The sequence below is a fragment of the Silurus aristotelis genome (assembly GCF_946808225.1).
Source record: "Silurus aristotelis genome assembly, chromosome: 17".
NCBI classification, from domain to species: Eukaryota; Metazoa; Chordata; class Actinopteri; order Siluriformes; family Siluridae; genus Silurus; species Silurus aristotelis.
This window is the reverse complement of record NC_139590.1, coordinates 849,646-864,746: the sequence shown is the minus strand read 5'-3', so window position 1 is coordinate 864,746 and position 15,101 is coordinate 849,646. Positions and strand designations below refer to the sequence as shown.

Genomic DNA, 15,101 nt, shown 5'->3' with positions numbered 1-15,101 from the left:
CCCGCTCACCTGTAAGCAGGTGTAGACACCGTTGGCCAGGTAGACGGCCTGGGAGGTGTCCTCGAGGCCGAGGACGTCCAGGTCATGGGACTGGAGCTGGCACTCTTTCAGCAACTGCACCAGACACGTGACGTTTCCGCTCATGCTGCAGAGCTCCTCCAAGAACCAGGCTCCATCCCGAGACGTCAGCTCCACCAACTGCTCTCCTGCGCTTGCTGCTGCACCTTCCATCACCAGGTTACGCCTGCAAAACAGACCCAGAGTTAAAAACCCATACAATTTGGATCTTCTTCCATAAAGAAGCCTTTTAGAATGTAGCTGCATTATTGGTTTTTGTCTGAAAAAATCTTTACAGTAATAAATGTTCTGAGACCTGGTAAGAGTGCAGAGGGCGGAGATGACGATCCCAGCCAGGCTGAAGGAGGCGAGCTCAGCGTCCTCGTGCAGGAACACCTTGATGCAGCGCTCGATCTCCTGCAGCTGCTCCTCACACACGGGCACGCTCACTCCCTCTGCCTTCAGCCTCTCCACCTGACGCAGGAGGCGCGTGTTCGTCTCGGCTGCGTGGTGCTGCAGCGACATCTCCACACTCGACAGGAACGGACACGTGGCAGCCGGAGGCTGGGGGGCAAACTGCATCTCGTAACTGGATGTAAACGGAAAAAAAACCCAAAAAGGTTGGAAGTTAGAGGTCACTATTACAAGATATTAGAGGTCGACCGATATCAATACTTTGGTTGGATCGTACCTTGCTGATAACTGATTAAGTAACCAATTAAAATATTTAAATAAAATAAAAGCATGTAGTGTCAGTGAATCGCCTTTAGAGGCCGCTCTCGTAATGACAGGAGACCTAAAGCTGGAAAAACTATTGGTATGGATTTTTCCAGATCGCTTCAGCAATCATCGATCTGGGTTCTGATGAATCGCCAAAATCGATTAATCGGTCAACCTCTACCTATACATTACTTCAGACTGTCAGAGTTAAACAAAATTGTTTTATTTGTACATTTTTAGATAAAATTTTACAGAAATTCTGATTTAATTCAAATAAACACAAAAAATTATTACAATCATATTGGTAAAAGTGTTTTTTTTTTTTTGCCAAACTTTCTATTTGAATTATTTTTTTAAATATGTTTGTAGAAATTGTTAATTGTTCTAGGACATATCTTTTTCTCTTTTAACTCCATGCCAGCTTCTATGGCTATGCTCATGGCGAATTGAGTTTTATTATTTAGGTTTAATTAGACAAAGAAAAATCTAAATTAGATCTTTGCGTAAATTTTTTCCTAAAAACCTCGGACTAAACTTTTATTGATAAAAAAAAAAAAAAAAAAAGAAAAGTTCACAAGAATCAAAAGGAAAGTTTTTTTTTTTAAAGGGGTAGAAATATTACAGTAAAGAAAAAAAGGGTTTAATAGACATTGAATTCTGAAAGGATGGACATTTAAGGGAATTTTTATCCTGGTAATAAACCCGTGTTTGTTTCTAGTGCTCTCTCTCCGGCATCGTGTGTAAATAACGTAATCCCAGAGATTATTAAAAAGAACGTATTTATTTAGGACATTATTTTCGTATGAAATGAGCTGTAGTGCAGAGCTGTAAATGAGCCACTCACTGGTGATAGATGGTCTGGCAGTGCTCCACTGTCATGTCACACACCAGCTCCTCCATCCACTGCTTCCAGGTGTAGACCCTGTGGCGGTGCAGGACGGCGCGTGGGTACAGCAGGGCCACGGTGGCGTAGCTGTGCAGGTGCTCGAGGCAGGCGCGCAGTATGGAGCGGCGCTGCTGCAGGAGAGCGCTCACCTCCGCTTCCAGGGCCTCGCACTGGCTGATCAGATGAGCCTGACCTGCGTTCTGTAGAAAAGCCGTAGCGGGGACGTAGCTGGGGGGACCTGCACGCATATACAACCCAAAATAATGGTCAAGATTGTGTTCTAAATGAAGATCCTGACTCGAAGCAAACGCCGGAGGTACAGGGTTGAGTACCGAGGTCTATGGGGCTGCTGATCTCCTGCAGCAGGCTGGCGAGCTGCGTGGCCTCCAGACTCCCGAACGCCGCCTGGTACTGAGAGATCCACTGGTCCAGATCGGACAGCTTGCTCTGGATGGCGTCCTGTACAGTCCTTTGCCTCGACTGCAGCTGCGTGTGCTCCGAATACCTAATGTGAAGGAGAGCGTTAATATTCTCGTATCTCCACCCTTAGGTTGATTCTTCTATCCTACACCAGAGCAAATTGCTACGTTACCATAGAAACGGTGACAACGTGAACCTCCTGACCAACCGGATCTCCAGGTTAATCTAACTGTAATGGACCATGGTGTTCAGTAATGTAATGGAGGTTGGTGCTGACCTGTGCTCCAGCGTGTGGATGGGATGGTCGACCCTGCTGTCCGCTCCCTCCAGGAACTCCATCTCCTCCAGGAGCTTACCCTGTGCTTTGTCCACCTGGGAGAGCTGCTCCTGCAGACTCAAGTACTCCTCCACGGCCATCTCTACCTGGGGCAGCACCGCCTGCATCTCGTCTCGGTTCTTGAACCAGTTCACCTGCAAAGAGGGAAAAAAAATCAGAAGGGTGGAGGTTTGGAACCTGGAAGCCTTCACAGAAACACACCGATGGCGGCTTCTACATCAGTACCAAGGACAGTGGCAGAATATTTAACAGGTCTATATTTCAGCAGTTTTACTTGTTGCCGTGGAAACACTTAAAATTTTATAAAAAGAAGTATGTGGACCCTTACCTTGATCTCAGCTACACGTGAAGAGAACAAGCTGCGAGTGATGTCCCTCTCCATCTCCCTCTTGCTTTGCTTGTTCTCGGCCTGCTGTCCTCCTCCTCCGTACACGGCCCCGGCGAATCCTACCTCCCCACCTGCCGTCCAGTCCACCAGGGGGTCGTATACGAACGCCTCCAGTAGGGTCAAAAGGGTCTCTCTGCCCCGACGCATCATCTGAATCACCTGAGATACAGGAAGAGGAGCACGAGGGTGATCAGGTAGATCTACGACAGGGATTGGTAGTGTTGCGTTTTGGAGAACCTGGAGACGGGTGAACCGCTCACCTGTTCGCAGGAGAGTCTGAAGATTCCTTCCACTCCGGTCACTCCTAACGCCGCCTCGATGTTGTGAGTCATGCGGAAAGGAACCTTCTCAGGAACCCTCAGGCTTTTCCCTGATACCAAACACACGTACGTCAAACACGCACCTGTTACATTTACCTGTTACATTTACCTGTTACCTGTGCAGGTGAGCAGACCGACCTTTCTCAAAGCAGACGTTGTAATCGATGTGCACCACCTCGCCTGTGGTCATGTCGATCAGCACATTGTCCAGGTGACGGTCTCCTAAACCGATGATGTAGCCAACCATCGACATCACAGCGGAGGACCTGGCGTACGACTGAGGCGCGCAGACACCGGAATAATTAGTAACAAAGAGTAGAAGGAAAAAAAGGGCAAAAAATGAAAGAGAGAAAGACATTTTCCTCCATGGTCCTGAGAAGACCCCACACTCACCTGCGTAACCCTCCACCACTCGCTGGGCGTGGTACATGAGCACCACAGCTCCTTGGCCAGCAGATTAGGGGGTGTGGCCTCCATCAACTCCCGGAGCACGTCCCTCATGACGCTGAGCGGCCAATCACGGCGCGACACGTCCAGGCTGAGCCCCACGGCTTTCAGTGCCGGCCCGATCTTACTGTAATAAAGCTCGCTGGGGCGTGGCACCATGGGCAGGTTCTGCGGCTGCTGGAAAGAATCCTGGGCCTAAAAAAAAAACCGATATATAAAACTGAAGCAGAAAATCAGGTTTGGATTGTAAACTAAAAGGAGCACAGACTGAGTGAGACGGACCTTCTGAGCCTGAAGAACAGCCTCACGCTGCTGCCAGCGTTTGTAGAGTCCGAATAGCGGCGTGGCTCCGTCCACCCATTGGATGAGACCCGAGCGAGTACCGAGAGGCGTGACGGAGTAGTGCCGTGCGTGGAAACGTGGAGTTTCCTGCTGGTTCACTTTAGTGAACATCGTGTTAACTATGGACAAGAACTGCATGATCCTCTCGTCTAAATGCAAATCCTCCAAACCTGAGAGAGAGAGAGAGAGAGAGAGAGAGAGAGAGAGAGAGAGAGAGAGAGAGAGAGAGAGGTATAACTACATTTCCTTATTTATATTCTGATTTATTTCCAAAGTCTGCACTAAACCACTGATTATACAAAATGTTAACATCTGACGCAACTATAAAGCAACCTTTTAAATCAGCAAGAGGGAGAGATGGAGAGAGAGCAAAAAAAGATGAACAGACGAAACCGATTGAGAGAGAAAGATAGGAGTAGAAAGACCAGACGAGATGAACAAAGAGACAGAAGAGCAGAAAGCGAGAGAGAGAAACCACTGGGCCAAGACACGGATGGAACTAACTGAGACGGGCCAGATGCACCACCGAGAGAAAAAAAAAGTGTGATATCTCCTGACCTTTGAAGAGGTATGGGTAGTTTTTGCCGTCAGAGCCGAGGAAGTGGAGTTTTTTGGGCTTGGTCTTGGTGGGCAGGATGGTGATTGTGTTACCGACGTTGTGTATGGTGACTGCATCGGTGGCAGACACTTCTCCTGGAAGAGCCATTTCTGTCTGAGTCATGGAGCCCAGACGAGGACTGATCTCCTCCAGACGCAGGAGATAACTGGCTCGTTTCTGAGCACGCTGCTGTAGACTCAACATGATCTGGTACAGAACCCAACATGTACACAAATAAGTTTTCTTTTATTGGAATATGAATAATATAATAATCTGGATTCAATAAAAAGCAGAAAAAAATAAATGAGAAAAAGTAAGATTAAGTGGAGAAAAAGAATAAAAGAAAAGATAAAAAGGGGGGAAAGTGTGAAAATGTAAGAACCTGTTTGAAAGGGACCCAGCTGTTTGCAGGATTGGCCGGGTTCTGCGGGTTCCTCAGTCTCTCCAGAGCATTGTGAATGGTGTCTCCGTACGTCTCCTGGAACCACGTCTCATGAGGTGTCTCAGCAGCAGCTGCAGTGATGCTGTGCACATGTTCCAGTGCGAAGACTACGGGCCGCATCAGGGCAGAGTGTTTCTCCCTCATGATGGCTACCTTCTCCTCCCTGAAACATCACCAGTCAACGAGTCAGAGGAACATCAGCAGCACAGAGCACCACCACACACCAGAGGAACATTTTAGATCATTATGATATAAATCATCTCAGTTTGGAGCTCATACTTGCGCAGTGTGTTGTTGTTCTGGACTCTCTTGACTTCGTCCTCGAGCTGCTGGATCCTGCGCAGCACGTGCATGTGTTGCTGCTGCAGGACGCCCAACCACAACTCGTCCCACAGCACAGTCACCCTGCGCAGCTCCCCAACCAGCATCTGCACCTACACACACACACACACACACACACACAGTTTCTAAGGTTTCCTGGGACACACAGAAGTACTCGAGACAGGAGTGAAAGGGTGGGGTATCGCCTGTACCTGTTGGACCATGGTGGGGTTAGCTGCAGACAGTGTGTCCACGATTTTGCTGTAGCAGTCCTGCATCATGGCCTGGTCCTCAATAGAGCAAAGCCCCAGCTCGTCTCCTCGAGCGCTCTCCTGAGACCCAGGTGGACTCCCTGCCTCGCTCTCCCCCACACACAGAGCATCACCTGGCATGTTCCCCAGCAGGGTGGGCAGGGCTGAGGGCAGCTTCGTACCTGCTACACACCAACACAAGTATACATCAAATCTACACAATATTAAACATCTGCTGGTTTGTGGAATCATGGTGGGAAAAAAAAAAAATAGTAAAAGAATGTCAATTTATTAAAATTGTATAATTAAAACTAAAAAGTGTACCTGCGGTCTGAGCCTCTCCCCCGAGCGAGATGGAGCCGACGATCGCAGGGTACAGGATGAGGTGAGGAGAATCCTGGGCTACTCGACACAGCAAGCTGCAGATGCTCTGACGGATGTAGGCCTCAGGGTGGTTCAGTCTGGAGAACAACTGAGGGATGATTCCTTCAAAAACAAAAAAAATCATCATAATAATAAAATACATGTAAAACCAACACTGAAACACACAGTGCTGTAGGGCTGCACACCCACAAGAACCCACCGATACGATACGCATCACGATACAGGGGTTAGCGATATGATACATTGCAAGGTGATATATTGGGCTATTTCTAAAATTAGAAGTAGGATATAATTATGGGAAAAAAGCACGGCTAACCCAACCCCTTAAACTTACGCCTACCAGGAAACAAACTAGCCTTAAGGGTCAATTCATTCTCTAAAAACAGCAGTAGTGCAGGTCACAGGTTTATTCCTAATTAATGTGCATTTCCAGACACACTGCAGCTTCTATAGAAACATCGTCTACATGGTTAAAGAATGAACTGTGGATTGTTAATTGATTTAAAACTGTCATTGTTGCTGTGGTGCAACAAGTCAGATGTCCTTACGAGGAACTGTTTGATTGATGGTTAGTTTATTAGAGTTGTGTTTAGAGACACTTCATTATACAGTACTAGAGCGACCTCTAGAGGCAAATCACTGCTGCTACATGCTGTTTGTCGTGTCTTTTCCTATAAATTTTGGCTGTAACTTATTTATTTGGAGTGTTACTTTTCGTTTCAGTTTGAATGCAAGCCCATGTTAAAGTTTCTCACCTCTCCATGGTGCAGTGGGCGTGGCCGCCAGGCCGAGCTCCAGCCCCTCCCTCAGCTCTCCGGCGTGCTTCACTAACAGGCGCAGCAGACGCAGCGTCGCCATCACGATCACGTCGTCGCTGCTCTGCTTGCTGCTCTGAGGGTTCAGCAAAAGCTTGGGGTCGTCCTCGTCGACAGGGACCTGCGGAAGAGGGGGGAGGTGGGGCGGAGTCTGAGAGACAACTCCATAGGGTGCGACTTTGCTCTTTTTCTCAATAAAAACGTAATACATTTTTTTTTTTTTTAAAGGACGGGGACGACGAATTAGTCACCTGTCCGGCGTTCAGCTTGAGGAAGGTGAAATAAGCCCTGCAGGAGACACGGTAGAGGGTGAAGATGCGATCCACCACCCGCCTCCACACTCTGATCAGCCCCACAGTCACACTGTCCTCCACCTCGGCCAGCCATGGGCACAAGCTCAACAGCTGCCTCCAGATCACGTCCACCATGTCGTCCTCGTCGTTCTCTTCGTTCTGCAGAGCCATGTCCTCATCCTGGAGACCAACACGATTTTCATTGCAACCAAGAGCCAATTAGGTTCTAATATGCAAATGTCTCGCACAAATGCATTTTGCATATTCATGTCATCTCACGTGTCCGTTTATATCTCAATTCTAACTACAGCCTAATAAATAAACTTAAAACAAACAAAAATAAGACAAACCAATCAGCATGCACTTTGCAAATATCACACAAAAATAAAGTAGCTGTAATTGACTGTTAAACAAACTAACAGCTTTTAAAGGCTTCGAGTCCATAAACGCTTTTCTTAATTGTACTAATAAAAATAAATTAATATAATGGGGGGGGGATTTTTTTTAACGAAAATGTAAATAAAAAATTTATTAAACTTATGTTAAGCTGCTTGAAACCATTTTCCTCCAGACACAAATAAATGCATTTTGTAGATAACGAGGCTGATTTCTGGCAATAAAAATTATTTAAATACATTAAAAACAAAATTAATTAAGAAAAAGCACAGAGGTGTCAACTTTTTTAGTTTCAGCCAAATCCCACAGCATCACATTCTGTGTTACCTGGATTCCAGCAGGCCGACACATGGCCTGGCCCAGGATGCTGAAGATGGTCTCCTTGTCCTCGTCACTGGTGCCTGATGGTAGAAACTCCTCGATCTCCTTCTTCTCTCCTGCCAGCAAAGGAACACCTTCTCCTTGACTGGAGAAACAAGCAAGGCATGATGTTACACCAAAGACTAGGAGAGGTTGATTATTACACACACACACACACACACACACCTTGCGTTGTCGACAACTTTCCTGCCCCATCTGTAAGCCCAGCTGCCTAACGCCGCCCAGGATTTGGCCACTTCAGGCGCCTGGCTAGCGGAGAGCTGGTACAGCTGGCCAAGGACAAAGTCCGCTTCTCCAACTCCTACGCTTACTGAGGAAAGAACAAACACCACAACAGCAGGTCAAATATCATGGAGGAGGTTCTCACCCTTTTTTACCCGAAGAAATCCCTAATAATGCACAAATTCTGCTAAAAGAATTGCAGAAAACCACAAACAGATGAACAATACTTGAGATGGAAGCAGCAGGTACCTGTGGTCTCCGTGGTGATGTGCAGAATACCCTGCTCCTCCACGGGTAGCTCCAGCAGGGCGGCGATGTTCTTGCCGAGAGCTGAAGGTGGTCCACTGCTGTTCCTCTTCACCACCTGTTTGAGCTGAGGCGTCAGGTCCTTCCAGTCGGCCAGCAGCCACTTACACAGCGTGAGGATGGAGCGGCAGGCGGCGCGCTCGCACTTCCCCGAGCGGCAGTACGACAACGCACAGGAGCTCAACATCTCCATAGCGGCTACAGACTGACCTGGGGGGCAGAAGGTGGACGCTGGAAGTGTGTGCAGGGAAAAAAAACACTAGAAATACTTTACAGACAATTAGCATGTGGTTTCAGCGTAGGGGTGTATGATGTATTGTGTACGATAATATTGCAATTGTTTTAACGATGTGCAAATTAACAGAGTGCACTTGTGCGTCACTCGAAGTCTAGTAGATTAGACTCGTGCAAATGTTTTTTACTGTACGATTCAGTCTAAAAAGCATTTGGAATGATCACAAAATTCAAGATACGGGGCCAGAAAATGTGCACGTTTATATCATTTCATATCACATGAAAGGTGCTGCTATTTTCTCCAAAAATCAGCACAACTCTAATCTAATCTAATGTGATTTAGATTTTATACAGCAGCTCAGAGCTTTCGGGTCTCAGCGATAGTGAGTAAAGTGAGCAATTGTGATCAAATCAATCAAACGGGTGATTCGTTCAATTGCAACGACTGGTTTTATTTTCACACTTACAGTATTTTCTCTTTTTTTATTCTCAAATATCAGAACATTATATGTTTAAAATATAACATTTATGCATTTGCATGGTTTCGGCAGGTTTGACCAAGTTAGATTTAAGACGACCTTAAGAACATTAAGAATTAAACGCACAATTAGCGACTCTCCTTCACCGAGCCATAAATCCAACTATCACTAAACCTGCACAATCCATTTTTATGTCTCTGGTACAATCAGAGATTCACACCAATAGCTGAAAGCTGACTACATGTTTATAGTCGCAATACAGCTAATTATATTCAGACTAGCAAAAGAAAGAACACTAATAAGGGGGACAAAAAAAACATTCTACACATTCTAAAGTGCTGTGGGAGCATTTCTAAGAGCATTGGAGGAAGAGTTACATGGACAATAGAAAATCAAGACCCGTTTACAATTAATTAAGACCTTAAACAGCTGCATTAAACTGTGTACACACACACACACACATCTAAATGCCACTTCAGATGCAGCTCCTGTTTCCTCTAATTTGCAAAAATACATTTTGTTGATAATTATATTTTTGTTTGGTAACAGGCAAAATGTCTTATCGTAATTGACTGATTAAATGTAAGGATTAAATAAAAATATTTTAAAAAAAGATGCACACTTGAAAAAATCAATAGAAAATCAAAAATAATCAGGTCACTGCTGTGGACTGACCACCACACAATATTAAGAATATCATTTCAGGAGGCAGCTGTCCATGGTCCTTAAATAACCTGCACAAGAACACTAAAAATTTTGTTACACCCCCCTGAATATATGAAAGTATTTATATGAACAGTTTCATCACTTTCCCTTCAGTGTTTTATTAAGACATCTCATTACACGAAGCAGAACTGACCTGCAGTGAAGAGCACTTTAGCCCTCTCGATCTTCAGCTCGGGGCCCCATTTCTCAGCCACAGCGCCCTCTAGGGACAGTTGCCTGAAGGTCAGCGTCAGGTCCGATATCTCCGGGTCGTCAGTGGAGGTTTTGCTGCACTGAGCGAGGAGACGTGTGGCGAGAGCGATGTTCCCCTGCTTACGAGCGAACTTCACCGTGGTCAGACACAGCTCCACCAGGTGAGAGTCCACAGGACCAGAAGAACCTACAACAGTAAACACTGATAACGTTATCAACCAGTATTGAAGACATAAAGCAAAAACAAAACAGAAGCAAAACCAGGTTTGGACCTCTGAGCTTGGTGAAGAGATGCCTCTGAAACATGCTGTATCTGAGCGCGTGGAGCCAAGGCTGGACGTCCTGCTGCTTACACGTGCTCAGGGCGTCGCTGTACAGCGGGATCAGACATTCCTAAAACACGGAAACACGGAGTCATGAGCATCAAATCTTCGGTAAGATTAGCAAAACGCTGCAGGTCAAACCACCTGACCTCGGAGGGGTGCTGACTGCACAACGAGGTCTCCAAGGAGCTGGCGCAGTGGAGCTGCAGGGTCCCGAGAGTAGGCAGAGAGTCGCACAGGGTGAGTGTGGAGAGACGCAGAGGTCCCAGAGCAACCCGGGCCGTCTGCTTTAGATACTTCACCAGAGTGCTGAGAAAAAGTTCATGGAGAACAAGATAAGGGGATTTAGGTTCCTCAAAGGTTCTTTAAATGGTTCATCCATTATTACAAATTCAGAAAAGAGGAATTTACTCTGACGAAGGAAGAACTTTCTGGTCCTGCTCGTGATTGGAGGATAAGAAGGCGCCGACGGCGCTCCGCAGCAGCTGAACCTCGATGGCCTTCTGCAGCTCTGATGGATCGGGACTGAGTACAGCAGCAAGGAGCCGCTTCAGGTCTGTAAATGGTGGAGCAAGTCAGGTATCTGATGTGCATCATTATGCAGTGTTACCTGATCTGTGTTCCTAGTAAAAAATATTGATCAGTACCTAGTTTGTCCTTGGTGTTGGAGTTGAGGAGGCCGTAATCGTCTCCTGGAAGCAGCTCCAACTGTGCACGGCACTCTGTGAAATCGCCGTCCTCGAACCTGCTCAGCGCTCTGACACACACACACACACAATCAGAATCCACAGGACACCTTCTACAATCCTTATACACAACGCTAAACATTTGCTCACTTGATGTAGTTAAAGTCGGTCTTGAGCGTGACGGCGGCCGAGCTGTTGCTGTTCTTTTTCAGCGCCATCATGCTGGACTGCCACTCCTGCACCGACGCCCAGTCACTGAGAGCCACGTAACACTCGCACGCCTTGTTAGCCAGGAAGTTCAGAACCTCAGGGGAGCACTCGCTGGATTTCAACAGCACCGTCTTCTTAATATCTCCTACAGAGAGATTGTTTCTTATTATAGACTAACAGAATGAATACAAGGGTGCCAATATTTAAATACAAAATAACCAAGAAAACAAACAAAACACTTTGAAGTGCTGGGGAGCATTTTTGAGAGCATTAGAGGTGAAGTTACATGGACATCGGAAAATGAAGACCCGTTTAAAATCGAGCCCTACAACAGTAAAGTTAGTGTTTTAAATCCTAAATATTTTTTAGACCCTGCAGGAAACGTTTAACGTCTTGTATGTTTATCAAGTCTGCATATATTTGAACGAAAATACAGAACAAAACAGTAATATTGTGAAATATATCACAGGAAATATCTATATGTTCTACTCCCAATTAAATCAAAGTGAAAAATGTGATTTATTAAATTAATTTAAATTTATTAAATAATGAGGCGATCATGTGGAGGACGTTCCCCTCACCGCTTCCTGTATGTTTGGGACTGGAGGCGTTTCCTGTGGGAGAGTTGGTGAGGTTCAGTAAGGATCTGTCGAAGCCCTTGATAGAGCAGTCGACCCCGGTGATGGCACACAGCTGCTCCTGGTACTCCAGAGCCGCTTTCTCGAACCTGGGACACACATTTAAGTTAATAGTACACGGAACATTAATTACTGCATGCGTTATATAAAAGGGGTGGAGTCATATCAAAACAAAAAAAAAAAAAAAACAGCATTACTCACTTTCCCTCGGCCTGCAGAGCTACAGACCCGACCCACGCCACGCTCTTCCCCATGTGGGTCAAACTCCACGCCGCCAATCCCTGGATGGCTTCAGGACAACGCAGCTCACACAGCGCCTCCACCAGCATGGTGATGGGAACCTCCATCTCAGGGCCCTGGAGAAACAATCGAGACCATGACACACACAAAAAAAATAGCAAATAAATAAAACTAAATCTTGTAGTAGAAATTAATCGAACCTGCGCACTGGTGTTCTTGATCTCGGTGAGAAGGTCAAACCCGTGGCGGATGGTGACGGCCGGCTGGCCAGACATAAGCCCTACCCTCATCAGAGCCAGACGGATCCTCGTCAGCCAATCCTGACACGTCTGACGGTTGGTGTAGAAAAAGGTCCTGATGCCCTGGAGAACAGGAAAAGGTTTTAAAATTCACCAGACTCCAAAACAATATAAATATATTACACAAAAAACAAACACATCCAGGACACCAGGAGGCGCCGGCGTTACCTTGGGAGGGGCAGTGAGAGCATTGGCGCAGCCTTCGTAAGCGTTGTACATGAGCTTCTCGAGGTTCTCGAGGAACTGCAGGAGAAGAGCGAGGCGGAGCTGGTTGGTGTGATGACCCTCATCACTTTCTCCTCCACTCCACTGACTGAGCTCCTGTTCACTGTTCAGACTGTGGGCTGCAAGACTGCGGATCATTCCTACAGCAGACACAGGAGACTGGTTTTGTAACAGGCCACAGACGGCAGCAAGAGGCTGCACACACAGTCACAGGGAGCACCGAACCTCATAAGCCAGTGTGCCGAAAGACATGGTCCTGTGTACATCAGGAGCTGTGCGACTGGTGCTGTTCAGACCACATGTATGATCAGGTCTTTGATTTCAAGTTAGAACAAAAAGCAAGCGTGGAATTCTGCATGAAACCGGGCAAATCTGCCAGAGACGTCTGACACGATTCAGCAGGATTACAGCGATGCTGCAACGAGGTGTTTGAGGTGCTTTGAGTGCCACGTGCAAGAGAGATCTGTCCCTCACATTATACAGACAAACGATTGTACGATTGGACAAACCAGTGAACACAAAACTCCACACACGCACAAAATAAACTTAGATACACAGTTGCTCAGTTATCTCGAGTGACGTGTCTCAGCAGCACATTTTTCCATTCGTAATCAGGTTAGGTGTTCTGACTTCTGAGTTTCTCAGAGAGATCACTTTATTATTCAACCTAAAATTAAAAAGTTGCTTATGCAGGTAGTTAAATTTTAACATAAAACATAAAATGTTCCATTTAAAGTATTATATTTGTTTTGAGGATCTACCTCATGTTTTTGCAATTTCTGCACTGCTCCACTCAATAAACGTGTGTGTGTGTGTGTGTGTGTGTGTGTGTGTGTGTGTGTGTGCTGACCTTCAATGGTTTGGAACGTGTCCTGAGCTCGTCCCAGAGGAGTGCGCAGTTTGGAGAGGACTGTGAATTGGGCAGCTTCCCACACTGCCCACTGCCACAGTACCGCCTCAACCTTCACCAGGGAGCGCGGCACCACGGCAAAATCGCGCTTCTCAGACCGCTGACAGCTGTGGTACAACCTTTCTAACCAGGGCTCCTTTCTGTCTCTCACACACACACACACACGGAGTAAGGACGTGCACTGAAACACAGGAGGAATCACCCACCCTGTAGTACACACATGTAACTCACCCTCCACGGTGGACTGTTCCATACAGGATGAAGCTGATGAGGTCGGAGAAGTCCTGCGGGTGGAAAGTGTTGCTCGGCGCTTTGCTCATGTGCCGCCGGATGGCGAGAGAAATCTCATGAATCTCTGAGGAGCTGCGGTTACTGTTGGGGTGCAAAAAACATGCATGCATACATTAGATCTAAGATGATTCCCAGACTCTCAATGTCCTGAGGTTCTGAAAACCTCGACTGACCTTAGGGCCACATGCAGTGGGATGGATCTCAGGAGCTTCCCGAAAGCCTGTCTGACTCTTACAGTGGAGTGGACCAGCTGCACCCGGCATACGTCCACACATCTGCACACACGCACACACACGCAACCTTAGAGCACACGCTCAGCTTAAACTCACAGCCAAAAGTATTGGGACACCTGACTTTTCGACCCACATGTGGTTCTTCACCAAACCATTACCAGAAACTTAAAGGCACGCAATTGTGTAAGACGTTTTTAGACGTGGGAGCATAAAATTCTCCCTTCATTTAAACTAGGCGACAAATCTGTTCCAGCAGGACAAGATCTCCTGCTATAGAGCTCCAGCACTATTGGGAACATTGTTTAAAAAAAAAAAAAAAAAACCCCATGCCAATCTCATGGTCAGGTGCCCACAAACTTTTGACTGTACAGTGTACTTATTTCTGTACAAATACACGCTCTGACCTCTGTAGGAGCTCCATTGGGAGGGACGAGGACAGGACCTGTAGGCTGTTGCACGTCTGGAGACACAGGGTGGGGTCTTCATTCAACGCTGCAGAGAAAAAAAAAAACCAAAGGATTTGTTTCAGAGCAAAAACAAACTGATGTATAATCCATACACTTCATACACAACTATTACAACTGGTTAAATATACAAGATATGATTTAAAGAAGTAGCAGGTATATATATATATAATATTATATAAAATGCATTAATTTTATTGAAAGTAGCTGAACATATGTTTGTATTTATGGCATGTGGAAGAAGCCTGATCGAGAAATACTTATGCATTATAGAGGTTCATACATGAGGATCATAACAGAAGATCTTTCCCATCAGTGCCCTCAAACTACTGCCCTTTCAGTAGGGAGCAGGGCGGACACGATGATCACCGACAGCATCACTGTGTCACTACATCAGAGTTTCTGCACGTAAACTGAAAATGCTCACCGTTTGTCAGAAGTCCTTTACAGAATCGCTGAAAGGAGGGCAAGGAGAAAAGCGGGGAGTAGGTTTCAGATTTCTTCATCATCTGACTCACTTCCAGTGACCAGGTGAGGAGCAGCTTCCTGAAAACCACCAACACACAAGTCTTTTAGAGTCGAGCAAAAAATAAACCTTACACTAGGAATGAGTACAGAGACCTAC

The 15,101-nt window shown here is 46.3% G+C and overlaps 1 protein-coding gene across 2 annotated transcripts in view; it reads right to left on the bottom strand.

Annotated features, from left to right (window-relative positions):
- smg1 (SMG1 nonsense mediated mRNA decay associated PI3K related kinase) overlaps window positions 1-15,101 on the bottom strand; it is a 32,840-nt gene that overhangs the window by 6,357 nt on the left and 11,382 nt on the right. Inside the window, exons 16-50 of one of the 2 annotated variants that reach the window (XM_083566717.1) lie at window positions 14,904-15,022; window positions 14,417-14,504; window positions 13,953-14,054; window positions 13,720-13,860; window positions 13,429-13,628; window positions 12,522-12,718; window positions 12,255-12,416; window positions 12,016-12,170; window positions 11,758-11,903; window positions 11,117-11,321; window positions 10,928-11,037; window positions 10,692-10,836; window positions 10,430-10,589; window positions 10,230-10,350; window positions 9,899-10,144; window positions 8,270-8,536; window positions 7,964-8,108; window positions 7,745-7,883; window positions 6,980-7,201; window positions 6,669-6,849; window positions 5,854-6,015; window positions 5,491-5,714; window positions 5,237-5,391; window positions 4,898-5,120; window positions 4,476-4,722; window positions 3,858-4,087; window positions 3,522-3,770; window positions 3,267-3,405; window positions 3,069-3,178; window positions 2,749-2,967; window positions 2,361-2,554; window positions 1,996-2,168; window positions 1,622-1,901; window positions 374-646; window positions 10-244 (exon numbers count right to left, since the gene is read on the bottom strand). In XM_083566717.1, the coding sequence (XP_083422843.1) occupies window positions 10-244; window positions 374-646; window positions 1,622-1,901; window positions 1,996-2,168; window positions 2,361-2,554; window positions 2,749-2,967; window positions 3,069-3,178; window positions 3,267-3,405; window positions 3,522-3,770; window positions 3,858-4,087; window positions 4,476-4,722; window positions 4,898-5,120; window positions 5,237-5,391; window positions 5,491-5,714; window positions 5,854-6,015; window positions 6,669-6,849; window positions 6,980-7,201; window positions 7,745-7,883; window positions 7,964-8,108; window positions 8,270-8,536; window positions 9,899-10,144; window positions 10,230-10,350; window positions 10,430-10,589; window positions 10,692-10,836; window positions 10,928-11,037; window positions 11,117-11,321; window positions 11,758-11,903; window positions 12,016-12,170; window positions 12,255-12,416; window positions 12,522-12,718; window positions 13,429-13,628; window positions 13,720-13,860; window positions 13,953-14,054; window positions 14,417-14,504; window positions 14,904-15,022 (6,364 nt within the window). The remainder of the gene's footprint in view (window positions 1-9; window positions 245-373; window positions 647-1,621; window positions 1,902-1,995; window positions 2,169-2,360; window positions 2,555-2,748; window positions 2,968-3,068; window positions 3,179-3,266; window positions 3,406-3,521; window positions 3,771-3,857; window positions 4,088-4,475; window positions 4,723-4,897; window positions 5,121-5,236; window positions 5,392-5,490; window positions 5,715-5,853; window positions 6,016-6,668; window positions 6,850-6,979; window positions 7,202-7,744; window positions 7,884-7,963; window positions 8,109-8,269; window positions 8,537-9,898; window positions 10,145-10,229; window positions 10,351-10,429; window positions 10,590-10,691; window positions 10,837-10,927; window positions 11,038-11,116; window positions 11,322-11,757; window positions 11,904-12,015; window positions 12,171-12,254; window positions 12,417-12,521; window positions 12,719-13,428; window positions 13,629-13,719; window positions 13,861-13,952; window positions 14,055-14,416; window positions 14,505-14,903; window positions 15,023-15,101) is intronic. The other variant, XM_083566718.1, reaches the window with a different exon arrangement.